Genomic DNA, 22629 nt, shown 5'->3' with positions numbered 1-22629 from the left:
TTTTGTAACTTTATGTATGTATGCATGTATGTATGTATTTTTAAATTTATATCCAAGTTAGTTGGCATGTAGTGCAAAAATGATTTCAGGAGTCCAGTGATTCATTCCCTATGTATAACATCCAGTGCTCATCCCAACAAGTGTCTGCCTTAATGCCCCTTACCCATTTAGCCCATCCCCCCCCCACAACCCCTCTAGCAACCCTGTGTTTGTTCTCTGTATTTAAGAGTCTCTTATGTTTTGTCTCCCTCTCTGTTTTTATAGTATTTTTGCTTCCCTTCCCTTGTGTTCAGCTCTTTTGTATATTAAATTCTACATAGGAGTGAAACCATATGATATTTGTCTTTCTGTGACTGACTAATTTTGCTTAGCATAATACCCTCTAGTTCCATCCACGTAGCTGCAAATGGCAAGATTTTGTTCTTTCCGATTACCATGTAATACTCCATTGTGTGTGTGTGTGTGTGTGTGTGCGTGTGTACATATATATATATATATATATATATATATATATACCAAATCTTCTTTATCCATTCACTTGTTGATGGACATTTGGGCTCTTCAGTACTTTGACTCTTGTCAATAGTGCTGCTGTAAATATTGGAGTTTGGCCTTGTCCTTTTAAAACTATAGACCCCTGCTGCCCTCTCCCCCATCATTTCATGCAGAGGCAATGGTTTCTTGCCTTATGAGAGAAACACCCTAGCCATGAGTGTTTTAGCCCAATTCGATGCTTTTGATGTGAGTTCTCCCTGGTGTGGAAAGCCTGCTGGCAGTTTGTGCATATGGCTTGTTGTCGCTTACTTTGCTCAGTCTGGAGAGTGAGGCAACCAAGGGAATAAAGAGAGAGAGAGAGGAGTCTGTTGCAGAGTAGATGAGGGCCCAAGAGTCAGGATATAAGGGCTTAGAATACATAAGGAAGTTCCTTTTAGGTAGGATGCAATTATTTAATAATAATGATATTTATTGAATCCCAACCTTTTATTTATTTTTGAGAGAGAGAGAGAAAGAGAGCAAGTCAGGGAGGGGCAGAGAGAGAGGGAGATAAAGAATCCAAAGCAGGCTCCAGGCTCCAAGCTGTCAAGCGCAGAGCCCAACGTGGGCCTCAATGCAGGGCTTGACGTGGGGCTCAGTGTGGGGCTCAAACTCATGAACGAACTGTGAGATCACAACATGGGCCCAAGTTGGACACGTAACCGACTCAGCCACCCAGGTGCCCATGAACCCTTACCTTTAGCAGCAACTCGTCTATGGATCTTATGCTGTGGCCCTCCCACCCCACTGCATCTGCTTCACTTAAACAAGCAGTGAATGAAGCAGTTTACATTCTGACCATCCACAGTCTCCTGTTCTTCCACCCTGCATGTACAATGACTTCCATTATTAAGTTCTTTGACTTCATCAGGATTCCTTACCCACTGACACCTTTCCCTTTGCCCTATCACCTCTTCCTCTCTTTACCACCTTCTTCCACATCCAGATAGTCCATGGCTCATTACCCAGTAACATTCTGGCTAGTTTTCTGATTTTCCTGCACCTCTATTTTTTTTTTTTTGTCATATTCGTCTGACACAACTCTAGTGAATGCAAATATCCATTTATTCTCTGTCTGTAACTGAGAGGTGATGGAGAATATCACTCAATTGGGCTTTCAACACAACTGTGTTTATCTGGTCACCTTGCTGTCCCACTCTCTTCAATGATATAATCTTCCAGTCTCATATATCCCAACCCTACTCTCAGTTGATGACCTTGCTCCTTATTCCATAAGAAAGTAGAAGCATCTAGTGGGAGCTTTCTCTGCTTCCCACCAACAAACCAACATGGGGCCTGCATTGCATCTGTGCTCATTCTGTGTGCTCAGTGCTTTGCTTATTTTTTTTCTTCACAACCAAATTTCCCAAACAGATGTTTGCACGTGACTTCCCCATTCCTGACTGTTACTTAGTCCCTGATTCACTTCAAATTTCATTTGGTCCTCATGTGACAGCATTTGCTGAGGGAATGAAAGACCACCTTGAGGGCATTTTTTGGTCCTCTTCTTACTCTTGTGAGTAACTCTGTTTCTGCTTGGACTTGAGATGGGGGTTGCCTTCCGACTCATCTCTTGTCTCCCCCCACTCTTTTTTTCCTACTCCATAGTCAAACTCTTTTCCTAAATGACTTCAACTATGTGCTAGTTTCAGTTATAGATTATAATGAACAACTCTCAAGTTTTATCTACAGTTCAGACAAGTTCTAATCATTTGGAATTTCCACAGGAGTATCTCAGAAGCTCCTCAGAAAGCTAAATGTCCCCCGTGACATCTTGCAGTCGCTCAATCTTCAGCTCTTGACCATCACAGCCAAGTCATTACCAACTGCAGTATATTTTACCACGTAAATATTTCTTTTTTAAAGTTTTTAATTCTAGTTAATTAATGTACAGTATTACATTAGTTTCAGGTGTACAATATAGTGATTTGAAACTTCAAGACATCACCTAGTGCTTATCACAACAGGTGCACTCCTTAATCCCCATCACCTACCAAACCCATCCTCCTACCCCCTTCCCCTCTGGTAACCATCAGTTTCTTCTCTATAATTAATAGTCTATTTCTTGGTTTCTTTCTCTCTCTCTCTCTGTTTTCCCCTTTGCTCATTTTTTTGTTTCTTAAATTCCACACATGTGTGAAATCATATGGAATTTGTCTTTCTCTGATTGACTTATTTCACTTAGAATTATACTCTCTAGCTTCATCGATGTCATTGCAAATGGCAAGATTTCATTTTTTGATGGCTGAATAGTATTCCATTGTGTATATACCACCTCTTCTGTATCCATTCTCCAATCAATGGACAATTGTGCTGCTTCCATAACTTGGCTATTATAATTAATGCTGTTTTAAATATTTCTTGAATCCATTTCTTTGCATCTCTCTTGTCAGGACCCTAAACTAATACACCATCATTTTAAAAAGTTTTTTGAGATAATTGTAGATGCATTTTAAGAAATAATAGACACAGATCTTGTGTACCCTTTACTCAGTTTACTCCATTGGTAAGGAGATGTCCTTTGATAGGTAAATGGATAAATACACATCCAGACAATGGCATATTATTCCACACTAAAAAGAAATGAGCTATCAAGCCATGAAAAGGCTTGAAGGAGTCTTGAATGCATGTTACTAAGTGAAATAAGTCAAGCTAAAATACATCTGGTATGATCATACATACTGTATGATCCCAAGTATATGTAATTCTGAAAAAGGCAAACTATGGATACAGTAAAAAGATCAGTGGTTGCCAGGGGTTGGGAGGAGGAAAAGACAAATAGGCAGGGCACAGAGGATTTTTAGGGAAGTGAAAATAGTCTGTATGATACTATGATGATGGCTACATGTCATCAGACATTTGTCCAAAACCATAGCATGCACAGCACCAAGCGTGAACTCTAATGTAAACTACAAACTTTGGATGATCAAACTGTGTCAGTGTAGGTATATCAGTTATAACAAATGTAACACACTGGTGAGAGGTGTTGATAATGGGGGAAGGCTGTGCATATATAGGGGAAGGAGGTATATGGAAAATCTCTACTTTCTGTTAAATGTTTTTGTGAACCTAAATCTAAAATTTATGTTTTTTTTAAAAAGGACATCGGAAGCATCCTTGTCATGATGTTGATGTTCTGTATTTTACTATATCAATATCAATATCCTGTGCATTGCACTATAGTTTTGTAAAATGTCACCAATGGAGTAAACTGAGTGTTTTCTTCTGACCATACGTTCTCATTTCTTACAATATGGATAGGCTGAGAATTTTCCAAATTTTCAATTTCTGTTTCCTTTTATCCTGAATGATTCTGTAAGTAATTTCTCTTTTTTCACATTGTGAAAACTATTGTTGCACCTTCATCATTTTGTTTAGAAATATCTTCAGCTTGGGAAGATACTTCAACTTGGGTGACCCAGTTGGTTAAGCATCTGACTTCCGCTCATGATCTCACGGTTTGTGGGTTTGAGCCCTGCATCGGGCTCTGTGCTGACAGCTCAGAGCCTGGAGCCTGCTTCAGATTCTGTGTCTCCCTTTTTCTCTGCCCCTTCCCTGCTCGTTCTCTCTCTCTCTCTCTCTCTAAATAAATAAATAAATAAATAAATAAATAAATAAACAGGGGGTGGTTCAGTCGGTTAAGCATCCAACTTCAGCTCAGGTCATGATCTTGTGGTTCAATGAGTTCAAACCCCGTGTCAGGCTCTGAACTGACAGCTCAGAGCCTGGAGCCTGCTTCGGAATCTGTGGCTCCCTCTCCCTCTGCCCCTCCCTTGCTCACACTGTCTCTCTTTGTCTCTCAATAAACAAATAAAGGTTAAAAAATTTTTTTTAAATAAACAAATAAACATTAGAAATGTCTCCAGCTGAATACCTAATTTCACCACTTGCAAGGTCTACCTTCCACAAAAAACTGGAGCAGGAGCCCAGTCCAGCCCAGTTCTTTGCCACTTTGTAACAAGGATTGCCTTGCCTCCAGTTTCCAAACAGGAGTTCCTTATTTCCACCTGAGGCCTCATCAAAATGGCCTTTCCTGCCCATATTTCTAAACATTCTGTTCAGCGTTCCTTAAGTATTCTCTAAGAAGATTGAGATGTTCTAAAGATGTTCTCTCCCCTTTTCTTTCTGAGCTGTCAACGGAATTGCCCTGAACAGTCAGTTCATAGCAATGCAGGCTTTTTCTAGCATAAACCCCAGATCTCTTCCAGTCTCTCTACCCATTGCCTGGCTCTAAACTGCTTGTGCACTTTTAGGTATTTGTTACAGTGGCATCCCACTCCTCAGTATCAGTTTCTTAACCCACTTGTGCTGCTATAACAGAATACCATAGTCTGTGTGGCTAAGCAACAGACATTTATTTCTCACAGTTCTCAAGGTGGGGAAGTCCAAGATCTGGGCGCTGGCAGATTTAGTTCCTGGTGGGGACCTACTTCCTGATTCACAGATGGCTATGTTCTTGTTCCTGTTAATCTTAAAAACAAAACTGTCAGTTATTTTATCAGCAATCAGCAAAAATGGCCTATTTGGGAATGACAGAGAACTACAACTTAGGACATGAAAGCTACAGCAAAACCATAGGCAAGTCCAAAAAAAAAAAAAAAAAAAAGAAGGAGAGGAATGTCATTTTATGGAGATGAAGGGGGAAGTTGGGAGAATTTGTTTTGAATGAAAGTCTATTGGAGAAAAGCAAGAGTTCCGAGTGATGATGGTCTCTCATTGGCTGAGTTGCAGGGGCAGTTGATCTCTTGTGGAGGATTCAGTGGACAAGCCGCCTTTGAACCACACGGGTGTGAATGGCACGAGTCCATGTACACTTGGAAATTTTTCAATAAGTACAGTACAGTACTGTAAATGTATCGTACTTCCTTATGACTCTCTTAATAACATTTTCTTTTCTCTGATTTACTTCCTTGTAAGAATCCAGTGTATAATACACATAAGATACAAAATGTGATAATTGACTATTCATGTTATTGCTAAGCCTCATGGTCAACAGTAGGCTATCAGTAGTTAAGTTTTGGGGCATCAAAAGTTACACGTGGATTTTCAGCTGTATGCGTGTGTGGGTTGCCATTGTTCAAGGGTCAATCGTACATGTTTCCTGTGAGGTCTTCCTTTCCTGTTGATGACTCTTGTGTTGGGGTCTGTAATGGACAGCTATTCTTGTAATTGATGCTTGTCAATTACAAGTGATACAGCTTTTCCTTTTAGTCACCTGACTCCACTTTAGTGACGTTTCCCTCTATTAATTTTCATACTCCTAATACCATCATATTGGGGTTAGGATTTCAACATGCGACTCTGGGACATAATTATTTACTCTTCAGCCAATACTTTGTTTTTAAGTTTTTACTTAAAATATATTTATTAAATAAACACTGTAGGAACAATAACAGGGAACAAATAAGCATTTAAAGAACTCAATCTTACCTTTATCCTTATAAATCTATTTGATGATCTTTAATTGTGTTTGGTGCTCAGCCACTATGCAGTCTTCATTTTCCTGTGATCATTAACTGGTTATCTCTGCTTAAAGTTTTGAAAGTTTTATATTGATAAAGACATATTTCATGGCATAGCTAAGGCTTAAGGAAGAAACACTTCTTCATTAATTAAAAGGGAATGAGGATCTCCAAAAATGTAAACTTGCTGAGTTTTATGTCACTAATCTAAAATTTTAAAGTTTATTTCTTTATTTATTTTGAGAGGGAGACAGAAAAGAGAGAGGCTGAGCAGGGGAGGGGCAGGGAGAGAGAGAATCCCAAGCAGGCTCTGTACTCTCAGTGTGGAGCTTGACGTGGGGCTCAAACTCACGAACTGTGAGATCATGATCTGAGCCAAAATCAAGAGTCGGATACTTAACCAACTGAGCTACCCAGGCACCTCTAAAATTTTGAAAATCTTTTTTCACATTATACTTGGTAGCATACATTGTTACTTCATATTACTTATTCACTTCCCAACTCAGATTTTCTCCGGAAAACAAACAAACAAAAAAACAAGCTGACAATTTGTGTACCTTCATAGTTATCAATGGTTTATTGGGGCATCTCTGTTCAAAATCCTTTGCTCCTCACTCATACCTCCATTGCAAATTCCCTTTTCATAGTTTGAGAAACACCAATGCATTGTTTATAACACAAACTTTGCTTTTGCCCTGTGAACAGGGAAGATAAACTTTTAAAAGAGTTCATGTGATATCTTTTTAGTAGCATTCATTACCAAATCAAGCAAAAATGTAAATAGAATAAACCCCACTAATAATGTTTTGCCTGAGATTCATTTTAGCCATGAGTCTATTATATGGAAGCAGTTATCTGAGAGATTTATTACATTTTATGGCCATTTATTAATTGCCTAACATTCTTCAGATATCATGTTAAGTCTAGTAGGAAGAATAAAAAGAAAACATACCATCTTCCAGCTTCGGTTTCCCAGCACCAGACAACGGGACTTTCAATGATGCTGGAAATGCTCTTTATCTACGCTGATATGACAGCCATGGCTTTTGAATGTTTGACATTGTGGCTAGTGGGTCTGTGGAACTGAGCTGTTACTTACATTTTTCTTAATAACATCTCTACTGAGATATAATTGATATATCATAATTCACTCATGTAAAGTGTACATTACAACAATATTGGAACATTTTCATCACCCCATCAGGAAACCCAGAACTCAGTAGTGGTAGTGGTCACACCCCCAAATTCTCCCCATCTTCTCAGCCCTGGGTGGCCGCCAATCTTTCTGTCTCTATGGATTTCCCTATTTTGGACGTATCATATAAATGCTATCAAAATATGTGGTTTTTTTGTGACTGGCTAATTTAATTTTAGTTTATTTAAATTTAATAGCCACATGCGGCTAATGACTATTATAGGAAGCAAGTGAAGTGAAAGACCACATACAGATCCTGAAGGCTAAGAAGAAGATAATTCTGAGAAAGGGGAATGCGGAATACAGGTCAGAGAGATTGAAGATGAACCCAGATGGAGCCTAGTGATAAGACAGGTTCCTGGAGGAAGGGATGGTTAACAGTACCAAATAATACAGAGGGGTCAAGAAAGAATAGTTTCAGTGTAAAGATCGGATAAAAATCCTGATGACAAAGGGCATTGGCATGTGGCGTTGGTGAAGAAGTGTAGGCAGGTGGAATTTTATATCATTCAGAGATGGAGGGAAGGAAGAAAATTTCAAGATAGCCTGAGAAGAATAACAGGATTGATAGAAATTTTGTTTTGTTGCTGTTAATATTTTTAGTGTAGACGTGAGCCTATATGTAGGCAGAAAGAAAAGGATCTAGTCGGAATGAAGAGATTAAGGATGATTGAGCAAGGTTCTGAAGGATATGAGTGAGGGTGGGACCAGGGTTTTTTAGTATAGGAGCAAGCCCTGGCAAGGAAGATTGAAGTCATCTTTCTCAGAGGCAGGAGTAAGTAAAGAAAGAGTAGGTGAAAATACAGAGTAATGTTTACATAGAAAAGAAGGAAACTAGAGGAACTCATTTAAGAAAGTGGGAATGAGGCCTTCTGTGGGTAAAATTTGGTTCCTCTAACCATCACTGTGATCAAATGTGGAGAAGGGAGTTCTCCAGATGCTCTGGGAGGTGAGTGTATCAATTTCTTATATTCTTGTTGCTGCTCAAATGAATGTGTCTCCTAGAAGCAACAAACATTTTCAAGTACATAAAAACCACATGAGGTTCAGAGATCCACATGTGTCAATTTTCACTTAATGAAAAGTAAATTGTCCAAAAGTTTACATATGAGATCTTCAAAGATAAAATGTATCAGTGTATGCATCCTCCCTTCCACCCTCTCTTCCTCCCTCCTCCCTCCCTGTTTCCTTCCTTCCTTCCTTCCTTCCTTCCTTCCTTCCTTCCTTCCTCCCTCCCTCCCTCCCTCCCTCCCATTCATTTATTTTTCTTTCAGTTTGTAGAAAACATTGTATCCTCTTGCTCCTTTCCCTCCAAGGAAAAATGGAAACAAACAAAATATAAAACTTTGGAAAAGCCCAACATTAATCCATACTATAATGAATACAGAATTTCATGTTATGCATTATAATAAAACTGTTTTAGTTTAATTTAGTATTTTCTTTATTTTTCCAAGCCGTGTTACAACAGTTAGTAGAAGAGCCAGGAGGTGCTTTGAAAATCCCAAATTAAGAAAAACAAAACAAAACAAAAAAACCAACTATGCAAATATAAGAACAAAATCTACTAATTAATTAATATTTATTTAATTAGTAATGTACTTTAGAACATGCTTTCTATATAGAAGTTTTAGAAATTAAAGCTAACTTTTATGGTATTTTCAATATATAAAGTTATATATTCATGTATCTATGTATTTGTATGTATGTATGTACTTATGTATTTATTGATTTCTTTTAGGCTTTTAAAACCAAGGATGGATATCTTGTAGTTGGAGCAGGAAATAACCAACAGTTTGCTACTGTGTGCAAGGTAATCTTGAATCACTGGGGTAGGCGGATGATCCGTGCAACAACTCGTTTTGTATACAGCCAGGAAAGTTCAGTTTTGCCTAGAACAATGTTGTTAAGTCTACAGCCCACTCCAGACCCCTTGCCTTCACACCTAACAATGTGCCATTTTGATACGTACAAGTGCTCGGGACATGGTCTGAATTAGCATTCTGACTATGTTTTTTTCAGGTTATCTGGCTGTATTTTGAAATGAATCATAGTACACAGGAACCTAAATTATCCTCAAACAGGACCTACCAGTCCAATGAAAAAAAAAAAAAAGGAAAGAAAAAAATGCACTACAAATTTTTTTTAAATGTTTATTTATTTTTTAGAGAAAGAGACACAGAATGTGAGGGGGAGGGACAGAGAGAGAGAGAGAGAGAGAGAGAGAGACAGAGAGACAGAGAGATGGAATCTGAAGCAGGCTCCAGGCTCTGAGCTGTCAGCACAGAGCCCCACATGGGGCTTGAATCCATAAACCAAACCATGAGATCATGACCTGAACTGATGTCAGATGCTTAACCGACTGAGCCACCCAGGTGCCCCCCAAAAAATGCATTTTAAAGGGAATTTTATTGCCAGGACATTTTTCTTTTCTCTTTCCTTTCTTTTTTCTTTTTATTTATTTATTTATTTATTTATTTATTTATTTATTTATTCATTCATTCATTCATTTATTTATTTTTTTGTAATAACATGAGATCTAATTAGGCCTAAATACAGTATAATACCAAATTTATTGTATTAACCACTAGAAAACTAAAAACAACTTTTCACATTAGCTTTTAATGAATACCTTTCTGCAAAATTCATGTTTTAAGGTGTTAGCAATTAAGGTTATATTAAAGATGTTGCTACTCATTGGGTTTAAAAAAAGGCCTTGGAATAGTTTGAGATAATTTTATATTGAAGATTTTACATTTTTGGCATCACTTAGACACTTTTTTTATTTGATGTCTTTACTACTTACCTAGATTTTAGGGTTTTTTATATTTGCTTTTATTTAAGTCTTTAGGTTCCCGTTCACTTTTTCCAGTTCTAGTCCCAGAAGTATGATCTAGCTTTAAAAATATGTATTTAAGTTTTTATTTTAATTTTTCTTTCCTGTAGGGGAAAGGCCTCACCTGTTGAGGATGTTTTAATTTTTTTGCACTCCTCATATGTACCACTGTGAACTTCCGGCGTTATTAAAGATGCCCAAATATTCCTTAGAGGAGCCTTCTTTATTGAAGTTAGCCTGCTAGAACCTTCTGTATTGCAGTTAACCTGCTATGCACAAAAATTCTTTATCGTGGTGCCTCTTTTGCAGAAGAGGGTAGGGAGCGCAGCTCAAAACCACAGCAAAGGGGTGGGAAGTACCAGGGAGAAGGTGACAAATGGAGCTGGTTCCTATGGCAGGGAGGGCTGGAACATCTGAGGTGGGGAAGAGGGAGCTTTCATAACGGTGACTCTGAGTAAGTGTAGAGAAAATCGATTCAAACATTTGATCCAGGATCAAAGAATCTTTATTATGAACGGTCAACGTTAAAAATATGAAACATACGGAAGCCGTTGCCTGTGAAGTCATTTGCGTACTCTAGCCACAGAGATGTAAAAGCCAGTTCATTGCTATAAATGAGTACAGATTTTCTTCCTGGGCCATATGTTTTGGAGTTTTCTCTCTCCAGAAAGGGGGGCGGGGTGGGGGGGGGGTAGAAATTACTGGTTGACATATTCTTCACTGTTGAAAATAACTGTACTGAGCTCTTTTTATTTTTGATTCATTACTGCTGATCAGTTTGAAACTTTTGAACTTCCTCATAAATATCCATAAGAACATTTTTTTTTGGAAAAGATTTTTATTTCAAAGCAGAATATTTGCCATAAGTCTGAATACTAAAATATGACTTACTGTGCTGGTGTGTTAGGATACGTTTGTTTAAAAGGAGACCATCAGAGGGCCTTTGAGAGTGGTACACTTGACCTTGTTTTTCCATATGTGAGTTAGGAATGATAATCCCTGTTATGAGCCCGTAAGACAATGTCTATCAAATTCTTTGAAACACTCAGAAGAAAATTTTTATGTGTCCAGGATTTTAATGCTATTTACATCACTTACTAGGCATCTTGACCGAACATTGCAATCTGATTGATTTTTTTTAACCTTCATAATTATATCCTTACATGTAAACTTGCCCTATAAAACCTTTTAACCTGAGAAAAATGCTCTGTTCCCTTATGCCATGTATAGTGGGTTTCTTATAAGTATTTTTGGTTCAGATTTATCTGTTGCTAAGGGGCTTGTGATTCAAATTGACCTTACGGAAGGTGAAGTTCCCAGGTTTTCACATGATGCCCATCAATTGTTCTTTTGCCAATTAAGGCCCGTCATAAAAGATAGGGTGGCTCGGGTGCCTGGGTAGCTCAGTTGGTTGAATGTCAGACTTCAGCTCAAGTCATGATCTTGCAGTCAGTGAATTTGAGCCCCCCACATCAGGCTCTGTGCTGACAGCTCAGAGCCTAGAGTCTGCTATGGCTTCTGTGTCTCCCTCTCTCTCTGCCCCTTCCTCACTCATGTTCTGTCTCTCTCTGTCTCTCTCTGTCTCTCTCTCTCTCTCTCTCTCTCTCTCAAAAAAATAAACAAACATCCAAAAAAAAAAAAAAAAAGAAAAAAGATAGGGAGGCTCTACCTCCTAGGGAGAAATACAGCAGTATTGTCTGTGATGAATGAGTAGAATTTACTTGGGCCTAATCTCTTTCCAAAATTGAAACAGATCTACTGGTTGACTAATACTTCTGGGGCAGGAGGTCCTATTAAGGAGCTCTTATTGTCAGGAATTAGGGTGAGAACAAGAGCAATTGGGTTCAAGGCTTGGGGTTCAGAAAATCTTCCTGTATATAAACCGAACCTTGGCTTAGAACAAATCCCATTTTATGTCTCTTAACGTGATACAGAAGAGTAGGCAACATGAGCATATGTAAGCTATTTTAAGCTGATTGATGCCAACACTAATGGGTATTCCTATTTGAAGTACATTGACATCCTTTCAAAAGTCATTTAGACTGAAAGTTTCTTTTATTGGAGGCAATATGCATTGGTTCTCAACTCTAGCATGCATAGGAAATCTCCTTGCGCTTCATACCCAAAGATTTTGACTTAGTGTGTCTGAGGTGGGGTATGGGAAACTTCAATTTCAGTAAGCGTTGTAGCTGATTTTGGAGCAGGTGGTTTGAGGACGTTATAGCATAGTTCTAAGGCATACTGTGAGTCTTGGAGCTAGTCAGGTGACCTCTGGCAAGATGCTTAATCTTTGTTAAGCATCTGTGTTCTCATGACAAAATGAAGATTATAATACATGACTATGCTAATATATACATTTTGGGATTTTGCAAGAGTTAGATTGGATAAGTAAAATAGTCTGTCTAGTCCTGACTCACAATATGCACTTAATAAATGGTCTCTATAAAAATTACATTTGTGGGGGAGCATCTGGGTGACTCAGTCGGTTAAGCAACCAACTATTGATTTCAGCTCAGGTCATGATCTCTTTGTGAGATTGAGCCTTCTGTAGGGCTCTGTATGGACAACACAAAGCCTGCTTGGGATTCTCTCTCTCCCTTTCTCTCTGTCCCTCCCCCCCCACTTGCTGTCTCTCTCTCTCTGTGTCTCTCTTTCTCTCTCTCTCCATCTCTCAAAATAAATAAATCTTAAAAAATTGGGTTTGGAGAATCTGGCTCTGGTTAAGATAAAGTAAGCACACTTCTCCCTATCTCTTGCGTTGAACGCAGTGATAAAACCGGGATAGAATGCACGGAGCCATCTATGAGAGGGTGTAAGAGGGCTCTGAGAAGTAAGTAGTAGGAGGAGAATTGGGGAAGAACACCAGAATTTAAAGTATCTCTAAGGCAGCAGTAAGTTTCTCTGCAATGACTTCCTTATACAGTGGAGCCTGAAACATGGAAGTAGGCACTAGGAAACAGAGCTGAGCCCTATGAGATGCCCTTTCTTCCTAGAGTGAGGACCACAAAAGTGAGCTCTAATAGCAGAGAGAGTGTGGAAATCCTCCGTCTTTTCTCCCTCTCCATTTTCTCATGCCCCACCCCACAAACAACCCCTGTAATGGCATCAGCAGATGAACAGGAACTAAAACTCTGAGGAAGGAAACTTTCCTCTTTATCTCTGAGCAGTGATCCCCCAGAAAGAGGGGTGAATCCCTGTTGCCTTTTTCTCTCCCCCCACTGCTTGGCCTCCACCCTGCAAGTCTGCTGGGGAGTAGGCTACCTAAGGGGGAGCCCCAGGGAACTGGAAAGAGACTGCAGAGAGGCAGGAGCTGTGGAAAGCAATCCTTGAGGTTGTTGGTGAACCCCTCACTCACCTCTGAGCTGCACATACACTGATCTGGTGCTAACCAGCACCCCAGAGGAGTTGAGGACTGAGTTAAGGAACAGATGACTGCCCAGGTGGCAGCATGACCATTAAGTAGGGCACATGTGGGACAGATTCGAATAGGACTGCAAGCGCTCAGAACTCCACTACCTCTAGAACCAAAGCACACCAAAGGTGGGTTGTGGGACTCACAGCCTGGACCTCACCAGGTCAACTGCTTGCTAAACACAATAACAACAAGATTTTTCTGTAGGATTTAAACAAGACCCAGAGGCTCATAATATAATATTTAAAACGTCCAGGATACAATCCAAAATTACTCAGCATATGCAGAGCCAGAGCTTGCATGAGAAAAGACAGTCAATAAATGCCAATGCCAAGATGACACAGATGTTGGAATTAATTTACAAAGGCTTTAAAACAGCTATTATAAAAATGCTCCGATAGGCATCACAGACTTTGTGGAAATAAATGGAAAAATAGAAATGTCCCGCAAAGAAATAGAAGATATGAAGAAGAACCAACTAGAAATTCTAGGATGGAAAAATACAGCCACCAAATAAAAAAAAAAGCATCTCCTCACTGGGTGAGCCCAATAACACAATGGGGATGACAGAGGAAACTAGTCATGGAACTTGAAGATAAGTAGAAATCATTCAGTCTGAACCACAGAGAAAGAAAAAAAGAGTCTCCTCCCCAAAAGTCTATGCTGAAAAAATATTTGAAGACGTAATTGCTGAAAACTTCCCAAATTTGACAAAAGACAAAAACCTACAGATTTAATAATTTCAGCGAACCCCAAATAGGATCAACCCCAATAAATCCATGCACAAACACACCCAAGACTACCCGCTGAAAAGGAAAGACCAAGGCAGATGTTTTGAAAGCACCCGGAGAAAAATGATATATTACCTGTGGGGGGACACAGACTCAATTGACTGCAGATTTTTCGTAAGAACCTGGGAGCCCAGAGAGAAGTGGCACAGAGGTGTCCACCCTGAACTCTATATCCGGTAGAAATATTCTCAGAAAATGAAGGTTAATTAAAGACATTCTCCCTCCCTGTCTCCCCGCCTTCCTCTTTCCCATCCTTCTCTTTTGAACAAACCCATACTTCATTATTTCTTTTGGGGGAAATTGCACCTCGTTGGAATGCTTCCCATGGATTTAGTGCTCAAGATGTCAGGCACTTTCACTGACATGACTTCATTCCGTCCCAGGCAACACTGCTTCGAGCACGTAAGGAATGGTTGTGATCACAGCACCCGGAATGAAGCGGTCTCTCTAGGAACATTTTGAATGGCAGCGTGGCTGAACACAGAATGATAATTATTGTGACCCACTGTTTCGTATCAACTTTCAAATAGAAAAGAGGTCTAATATGTCAAGTTTAGAGAAGGACATATGAGGATATCCTGGTTCCCATTGAGTAAAATCACTGAGTGTTTTTTTTTTTTTTTTTTTTTAACATTTATTCAGTTTTTGAGAGACAGAGAGAGACAGAGCATGAGGGGGGAGGGACAAAGAGAGAGGGAGACACAGAATCCGAAGCAGGCTCCAGGCTCTGAGCTGTCAGTACAGAGTCCAATGTGGGGCTCCAACCCACAAACTTTGAGACCATGACTTGAGCCAAAGTCAGATGCTCAACTGACTGAGCCACCCAGGCGCCCCACTGAGTGTTTTTTATTTTATTTTTTTAATGTAGCTTATACTATTTCTGGGTGAGGCTAGATTTACAGATTTAACCTGTGATTTGGTGAAGGCACTTGCTTTTTCTTGAAATGACTTATTCATTCTTGGGGAGGGAAGGCGTTTCCATTCCTGGACAAGGCTGGAGGCCATTCTGGGATCAGGTGTGGTGACAGGGAGGGTTTGAGAAAGGACACTCTATGTGGTGTCGCTTTTTAAACTCTGGGAGAGTAACGCTGTCTTTATTATTCCTAAAGGAAATGAATAAGTGAACCATGCAAAAGAGAAATGACACCGTGGAGATGCTCTCTTTACTCCAGGGAACCTTCTTCACTTCTCTGTCCTTTGTGAGATGATTAATGGATTGATTTTATTTAAACTGTGGGAAACAAATGAAACCATTAAATGTTTATATTTAAAGCAAATACATTACTAGAGGTAGTGAAGCTTTCTGTGGGCCACATGGCCTGCCCGGAACCTATAAATGCTCCTTCTGACTTTCCAACACAACTGCCAAACACTGCCTCCACACATTCTTTATAAAACTTCTTTTCCATTCCAAATCCACTTGGTACTTTCATTACGGTCTTGTTAAAATTGCAAGATGTCCGAAGGGACTTGCAAGATAGATTTCCCTTTATTGAGGAGGAGCAAAAGAGGAAGTGTATAAAAGCATTTCTATTTGTTATTCCTTCAGGGAGACATATTAAAGAAAAATAGTGACACTTCTATAGGAAGAATATCTTTTAATTTGACATTATTTTAATGGTGAGCATTTGGGGCAAATGTATATGCTTTTCCTCTATTTTAGCACCTTGTACAACATCCTGGATTGGACTTCTGGGACAGATAATATTATTTTATTTACATGTGGAACAAATAAGTGAATGTACCTGCAAGATATATGTTGATCGTGGGCTTTGTGAAAGTGCAGACAAGTACTTATGATATTGGTTCTCAGAATTAGGTCTGTTTTATCCAGTTTTGTATCTCTCTACTTACTCTCTCCAGACAAGCTTACGATGGGGATCTGATAACTCTTTCTACGCTCCTGTTTGTAGGTACCTACACAAATGTAGCAAAAACTTCTCATAAATGACAAACTCAGTCACAACATTACCCATATTAAAAAAATTTTTTGTACCATTTATTCATTTTTGAGAGACAGAGAGACAGAGAGTGAGTGGGGGAGGGGCAGAGACAGAGGGAGACACAGAATCCGTAGCAGGATCCAGGCTCCAAGCTGTCAGCACAGTCCGACATGGGGTTTGAACTCACTGGCCGTGAGAATATAACCTGAGCCGAAGTCAGACGCTCAACTGACTGAGCCACCCAGGCCCCTCAACATTACCCATCTTGATTGTATGATCCTTCCCTCTATATTCCTTTGCTGTTCTATATGCTTTTGTCTGGAAGCATAAAGGTCAGCAAAGGATGGTGTTGGGAAGGGTGTGGTAGTCGCTGAACACTTGCACTCACAGGCAGGTACCCCCAAAATCGTGAATTATACATTAAGATTATTTTTCCTGGGGGCGCCTGGGTGGCTCAGTCGCTTAAGCATCAGACTCTTGATTTCCTCTCAGGTCATGATCTCAGGGTTCATGAGTTCAAACCCTGAGTCAGGCTCTGTGCTGACAGCACAGACACTGCTTGGGATTCTCTCTCTCCTTCTCTTTCTCTCTCTGTCCCTCCACCCCCCCACCTTGCTCTTTCAAAAGTAAGTAAATACATAAATGTTAAAAAACATTATTTTTCCCTTTTAGATCTTGAATTTGCCTGAACTGATAGATGACTCCAAGTATAAAACTAACCACCTTCGGGTACAGAATAGAAAAGAGCTTATCAAAATACTGTCTGCACGGTAAGCGTGGATCTGCTGTGTGCACACTTACGGATGAATGTCATTAGCATTTACCTGGGTTTTTTTGTTTGTTTTTTGGTGTTCTTTTTTGCCTTATTTAAATTAACTTGTATTTCTTTAACATTTCACAAAGCTGGTTAGTGGAAAGATATTTCAAAGCCATGTTTTTTCTTTATTTGAAAACATTTTACATGTCTTATTAAGTACCGAGTCATAACAATGATATAAATAAGAAAGTCAAATGACTTGAATTAGGTTGCTCTTCTGTAGCATGTGAGTGTTTGGGATTAGTCTATTATGAACTCTAATAACAACAATACTACTAGTAATAGTGATTACTAGTAGTAATAATGATTTAACATTTTTTTTTTACCTTTTACTGTTTAAACAGTCTACATATCTGACCCCTTTTAACCCTTACAATCATTCTGTGAGGTAAATTCTATTCCTACTTTACAGATAAGGAAACTGAGGCAAAGAACGATGAAGTCAAAAGTTTGTTGGCTTTTCTGTTCTCCTGTGCAGTTTATCATGATGACGTTTGGAAAATGCCAGATTGAGTTATGGGTCATGAAGGATTAATGCTAGTCAATTAGAGCATTTGATTTCCAAATTATAACATTCATGTCAGGTTTTGCTTTCATTAAAACCCGTATCAGTCTTTCAGGTATCCCTCAGAAAAGGGTACCAATCCTGCATATTTCCTACCCGTTTCGCTTTTGTTTATGTCTAAACTCCATCTACAGAACAGGCATCAGGGTTCTTGTGGATCTAAATGCCCACAGAAGCTGTTCTTCAGTACGGAACATTTGCTGTCATCATGCCCATGAATTAAGTACTTTTGTTCAAATATCATATCTTGTCTTTTGAAAGGGCCCTTGTTTTTCTGTGTAGTATGTACCAAAGTTCTTAGACAATAAGATTCTGCTACTGTAATTTTTATTTCTGTCCCCTTGGTATTTGGGGATCTCTGTGTGAATCAGCAACAATTCATTACCTATTTGCCCTTTCCTGGATCGCAGGCACTTCTCTGCAATGCCTGTTTCGCCTTGTGCCCCATGCCGGTCAATCAGTGGGGGGCTTTGTGTGGGACTGATGTGCAGAGAATGCAGGAGCCAGAATGGGGCTCCCCTATCCCGGTCGTTTGTTAAATATCAGTCTGATTCTACCACAGAGCCTGAGAGCCCTCAGTCATTAACCTTTCTTCACATGAGAATTGGCCATTTATTTCTGCTCTTTGCCTCTCATTTAATTCATTGATAGGACTTTTTCCTTTCACACCACGGTTACCCACTTTCAATAATAGGCATTTGTGAGAACCTTATCAAAAGCTCTTTGAGAGTCTAAATAGATCGTATCCATGCTGTGAGAAGTGGACCCAAGAAAAATACAAAACTGAGGCAGATAAAAGTGTCATCTTCGTACTCAGCTGCTGGCCCCTTTTGTAACATCAAGGGCCACAAAGTTACATTACTGGTTTCCCATGTCCTAAGATTTTTCTTCCTTGCTCAATTCTGTGACAGAATTCTGCTGTAGAAAGACTTTTAGTAGCATCTGTAATAGATTAATTTCTATTTTCTCTCTTCATTGTGAATTACATAATTTGTCGCCTTCTTCTTTCTACTCTTACGCACGCAGAAGTGGAAGTTTCCTCATTGTGGAAACCCATAAGGTTCTTATGTCTTTATGCAGGGCTTAACAAGGAGTTAAGGAATCCAATCACAAGGAAGAGACTGGGGGGTTGTCTTCAGAGAGGAAATTCAATACGGGAGGTCACATTATCACAGGTCCTGCTGTTAAAGCACAGACCACAGAGAGCCTGCACTGTTTGGAGGCTCTGTTGTGTGAGTGTGTTGATGTTTTTTGGTGCTCTCTTGTGGTAAGTCTTCAGTCTCCGCCAGCTCAAGTCTCTTCTGCGTGATGGATCAAACAGTGATGAGCGGGGAAGATTAGGATATGATTCATTCCCATTTATGACCTTGTCGTTTGTTTTTCTGAACAAATGTCACTGGATTCACCGGTACTGTTCAGTGCCTGGCTTTCAGGGGGTCTCTGTGAAAGTTTAAAAGTGTATCATTTTCATTAGCCGATTCTATGTTCTCTATGAAAATTTAAAAATGTTTAGTGGCTCTCTATTATAGGATGAAAGCTGGTCTTTTTAGTCTGACATCATGGTCTTCCACAGTCTGACATGGTTTTTTCTTTCCACCTTTTCTCAACATAAAGGCCCTGCTGTGGCCACACTCCCATTCGGTGGGGTCTTTTGTTCTCTGTCTGGAACGCTTCCCAGACTCACTACAATTCTGAAACATAGTCGTGCTTCCAAGGTCAGTTCCACAGCTTCATGAAACCATCCTCAAATGTCGCTCTTTGGGGTCCCAGTCAGATGACAACACTTGCAGAAAAGCAGGTGTCCTTCCGTGCTTTGTATCCAGCCTACCAGTTATCAAACACAAACAGAATTGGCATTAACTTGTTGGGAATGGTTCTGTCAGAGGTGTGCTTGACACGCTGTTCTTTTCATTCCGCAGCAGAACCTGTGAATCACAGACACGCTAGCTCCCAACCACAGAAAGGAGGCAGGGAGAAGGGAAGGGGAGAAAGCAGCACTGAGTAGATGCTTTTAATTATCAGGAAAGCATTATTATTCCCACTTTACAGATGAATATTCTGAAGTGTAGGGAGATTAGTCTCAAGGTTAGAAACATAGTGAATAGTTAGCTTAGAATTCAAAAGGCTGTATCTTTTCCATATGTCATATTGCCTCCCCTAAAGTGGTGCACGGAACGTTACCCTGTCTTTGCTTATTTACTCAATAAATATTTATTGATCACTAGGGATAGAGAATAAACGAAACAAAGAACATTGGCGAAAAATATTGCAGGGAAGGAAAATGAGGAGTGCCAAAAGTTGGTTGTGAGGCTATTTCATTTAAGCTGGTCGCAGAGAGCTTCTCTGCTTAAGGGACATTTGAGTAGAGTCCTGAAGGAGGTGAGGGAAGGGACCTGCAGAGAACTGGAAGAAGCTCTTTAGGCAGCAGGTGCATGGGTGGGAGTTTAGGGAGTACCAGAGAGGACAGTGAGCCCAAACTCAGTGATCAAAAGGAAGAGTTGGGGGGAGGTGGGTCCAGAGAGAGAGAGAGAGAGAATGGAGGGATGTGGGTCCAGGGTGGGTCCAGGGAGACAGTAGAGAGAGTAGGGGGAGGTGGCCAGCAAATCATGTTTAAAATTTATGATAGACTTTGTAACAAAGTAGTTTCTTAAATTCCTGAAATGAAGGGATTATTTTCATCATATAGTCAGTTTGCTTCTCAGCCACTACTATTTTCTATCCAACCTGAAGACACATTTTTTTCCAGTTTGATTGAGACATGCCTGACATATAACCATGTATTAGTTTAAGGCATACACCATCATGATGTGATATATGCATGTATTGCAAAATGAGCATCCCAGTAAGTTTCGTTGACACCCATCACCTCACAGTTACAGATTTCTTTTTCTTGTGTTGGGTTTTAAAATCTCTCCTAGCAACCTTCACATATACAGTATTGTTAACTACAGTCCTCTTTGTGTTCTCCTATGGAATTCATAGACTCTTTTGAAAGCCTACCAGGAAAGCCAGTCGCTTACCTCACTTTTCTGTTATTCCTGCTAAAAATCGTGTGATGCTTCTCTCTGAGCAGCCAGGCTCATTCAGGAAGGCAGCTGCATGTTTTTGTCATCTGCTGAGTTTTCCACAGACAGCACACAGTGTGTCTCAGGTGTTCTCAGGTGTTACTATTTCCCACCCCCCCACCCCCACCCCCCACCAGGCCGGCCCTGAACAAGTTTTGCTTTTTTTAAATTTCAAGATGGGAGACTTTTCCCTTGGGCTTGCCGTTTTATCCAGGGTGTTGCAGAACGTCTGTTTACCCAGCTGCTAAGACTGAAAACGGTGCAAGGAGAAAGCATGTTAAAAGTCCCCAGCTAAAACAGAAGAGACATAATAGAGACTAATCCAGGGCCCGTTAAAACAAACCCCTTCTCTGCAGCTCCCAGGAGCAATAACTCCTAAGTCGGGGCCCCTGACACACTGAATCAGCACTTTTGCCACTGTGAGGACCTCAAGGGAGAGAGTGAACATCATAACCTGCATTGAAACCAAGAGGAGAAGGTTAAAGATGTTGTGTTAGTAGTTGGGGAAAATAAGAGGAAGACATGAAATGAGGAGGAAGGAGAAGAGAAATGATGGAGAAAATAGACATATAATTTGCTTTATTTCTCTCCCTTCCTTTCTTCACTGTTACTGGCCACTGCCCTTGTCCTGCAGCTACAGAGATGAAACAAAAGATCTGGGCTTGTGAGGAATTCATGATCTAGTTAGGAAAATAAGCAGGTAAAGCAGTGGCTTAAGTAGTGTTTGCTCAGGGCAACTGGTAAACACACTCACAGGGTGCCCGCAGCCCAGAGAAGGGTAACTCCCTCAACGTGGGCAAGTCCAGGAAGGCTTCCTGGAGGTGGTGCCACCCGAGATGAGTCTGTTTTTGTTTTTTTTTTTTTAATGTTTGTATATTTTTGAAGGAGAGAGAGAGAGACAGAGCATGAGCAGGGGAGGGGCAGAGAGAGAGAGAGAGAGAGAGAGAGAGAGAGAGAGACAGAACACAAGGCAGGCTCCAGGCTCTGAGCTCTCTGCACAGAGCCCAACGCAGGGCTTGAACTCGCAACCTGTGAGATCATGACCTGAGCTGAAGTTGGATGCTTAACTGACTGAGCCACCCAGGCGCAACACCCCCCCCCCCCCCCAGATGAGTCTTGGACAAATAGAATGAGGTGAAGAGAAGAGAAAAGAGAACTCAAAGGAAGAACTATTTGATCAAGTGGAATTTCACAGGGAGAAAAAAAAATAAGTCATAGGAGAAGAAAAGTAAGGTAACTTGGAAAGAAACTGATGACAACTTTTAAATTGATTTTTGAAAAATGCTGCACATGTTAAGCAAGTGTCTGTCAATATAGTCCTAGTGAAGGCGTTACTAAAAAGTTGGTTACACTAAGATGATATAAATAAAAATTAACAGTGTAAGATAAACTTACCTTTTTTACAATGCTGTGACAATTCCTTTAGTGAAATAGTAATTGGTTTTGGTTTTGAATGATCTGATTTTTCTTAAGTTTCTGATATGTGATTGAATATTTACTTACTTTCAGAGTTTACTGTATTAAAAAACTGAAATTTTTTTTATTAAAAAAAATTTTTTTAATGTTTATCTTTGAGAGACTTTGAGAGAGATGGAGAGACAGAGCGTGAGTGGGGGAGAGACAGAGAGAGAGGGAGACAAAGAATCCAAAGCAGGCAGGCTCCAGGCTCTGAGTTGTCAGCACAGAGCCTGACATGGGGCTGGAACTCATGAACCATGAGATCATGACCTGAGTTGAAGTTGGACGCTTAATCGACTGAGCCACCCTGACACCCCAAAAAACAATGAAATTAAGTGCTGGAGTTCAGGGCCTTCTAAGCGGAAGTGCTAAATAAATATTGGTGAACTGAATCAAAGGTTTATTAAAGAGCTTCATCTAATCTGATCACTTCCAAAATTTGATATCAAATTACTTTATTTTATTTTTAAATTTAAATTTAATTTTATCATTTTATTAATTTTTTTATTTAAAATTTTTTTTTCAACGTTTATTTATTTTTGGGACAGAGAGAG

The 22629-nt window shown here is 39.8% G+C and overlaps 1 protein-coding gene across 3 annotated transcripts in view; it reads left to right on the top strand.

The window, feature by feature from the left end:
* SUGCT (succinyl-CoA:glutarate-CoA transferase) overlaps positions 1–22629 on the top strand; it is a 758154-nt gene that overhangs the window by 318364 nt on the left and 417161 nt on the right. For all 3 annotated transcript variants that reach the window (XM_045494357.1, XM_045494359.1, XM_045494358.1), the window contains exons 10-11: positions 8930–9001; positions 16843–16940. In XM_045494357.1, coding sequence (XP_045350313.1) covers positions 8930–9001; positions 16843–16940 — 170 coding nt within the window. The remainder of the gene's footprint in view (positions 1–8929; positions 9002–16842; positions 16941–22629) is intronic.

The sequence above is a fragment of the Leopardus geoffroyi genome, chromosome A2, assembly GCF_018350155.1.
Source record: "Leopardus geoffroyi isolate Oge1 chromosome A2, O.geoffroyi_Oge1_pat1.0, whole genome shotgun sequence".
Taxonomy (NCBI): domain Eukaryota; kingdom Metazoa; phylum Chordata; class Mammalia; order Carnivora; family Felidae; genus Leopardus; species Leopardus geoffroyi.
The sequence above is the reverse complement of the archived record's forward strand: the minus strand, read 5'-3'. Positions and strand labels throughout refer to the sequence as shown.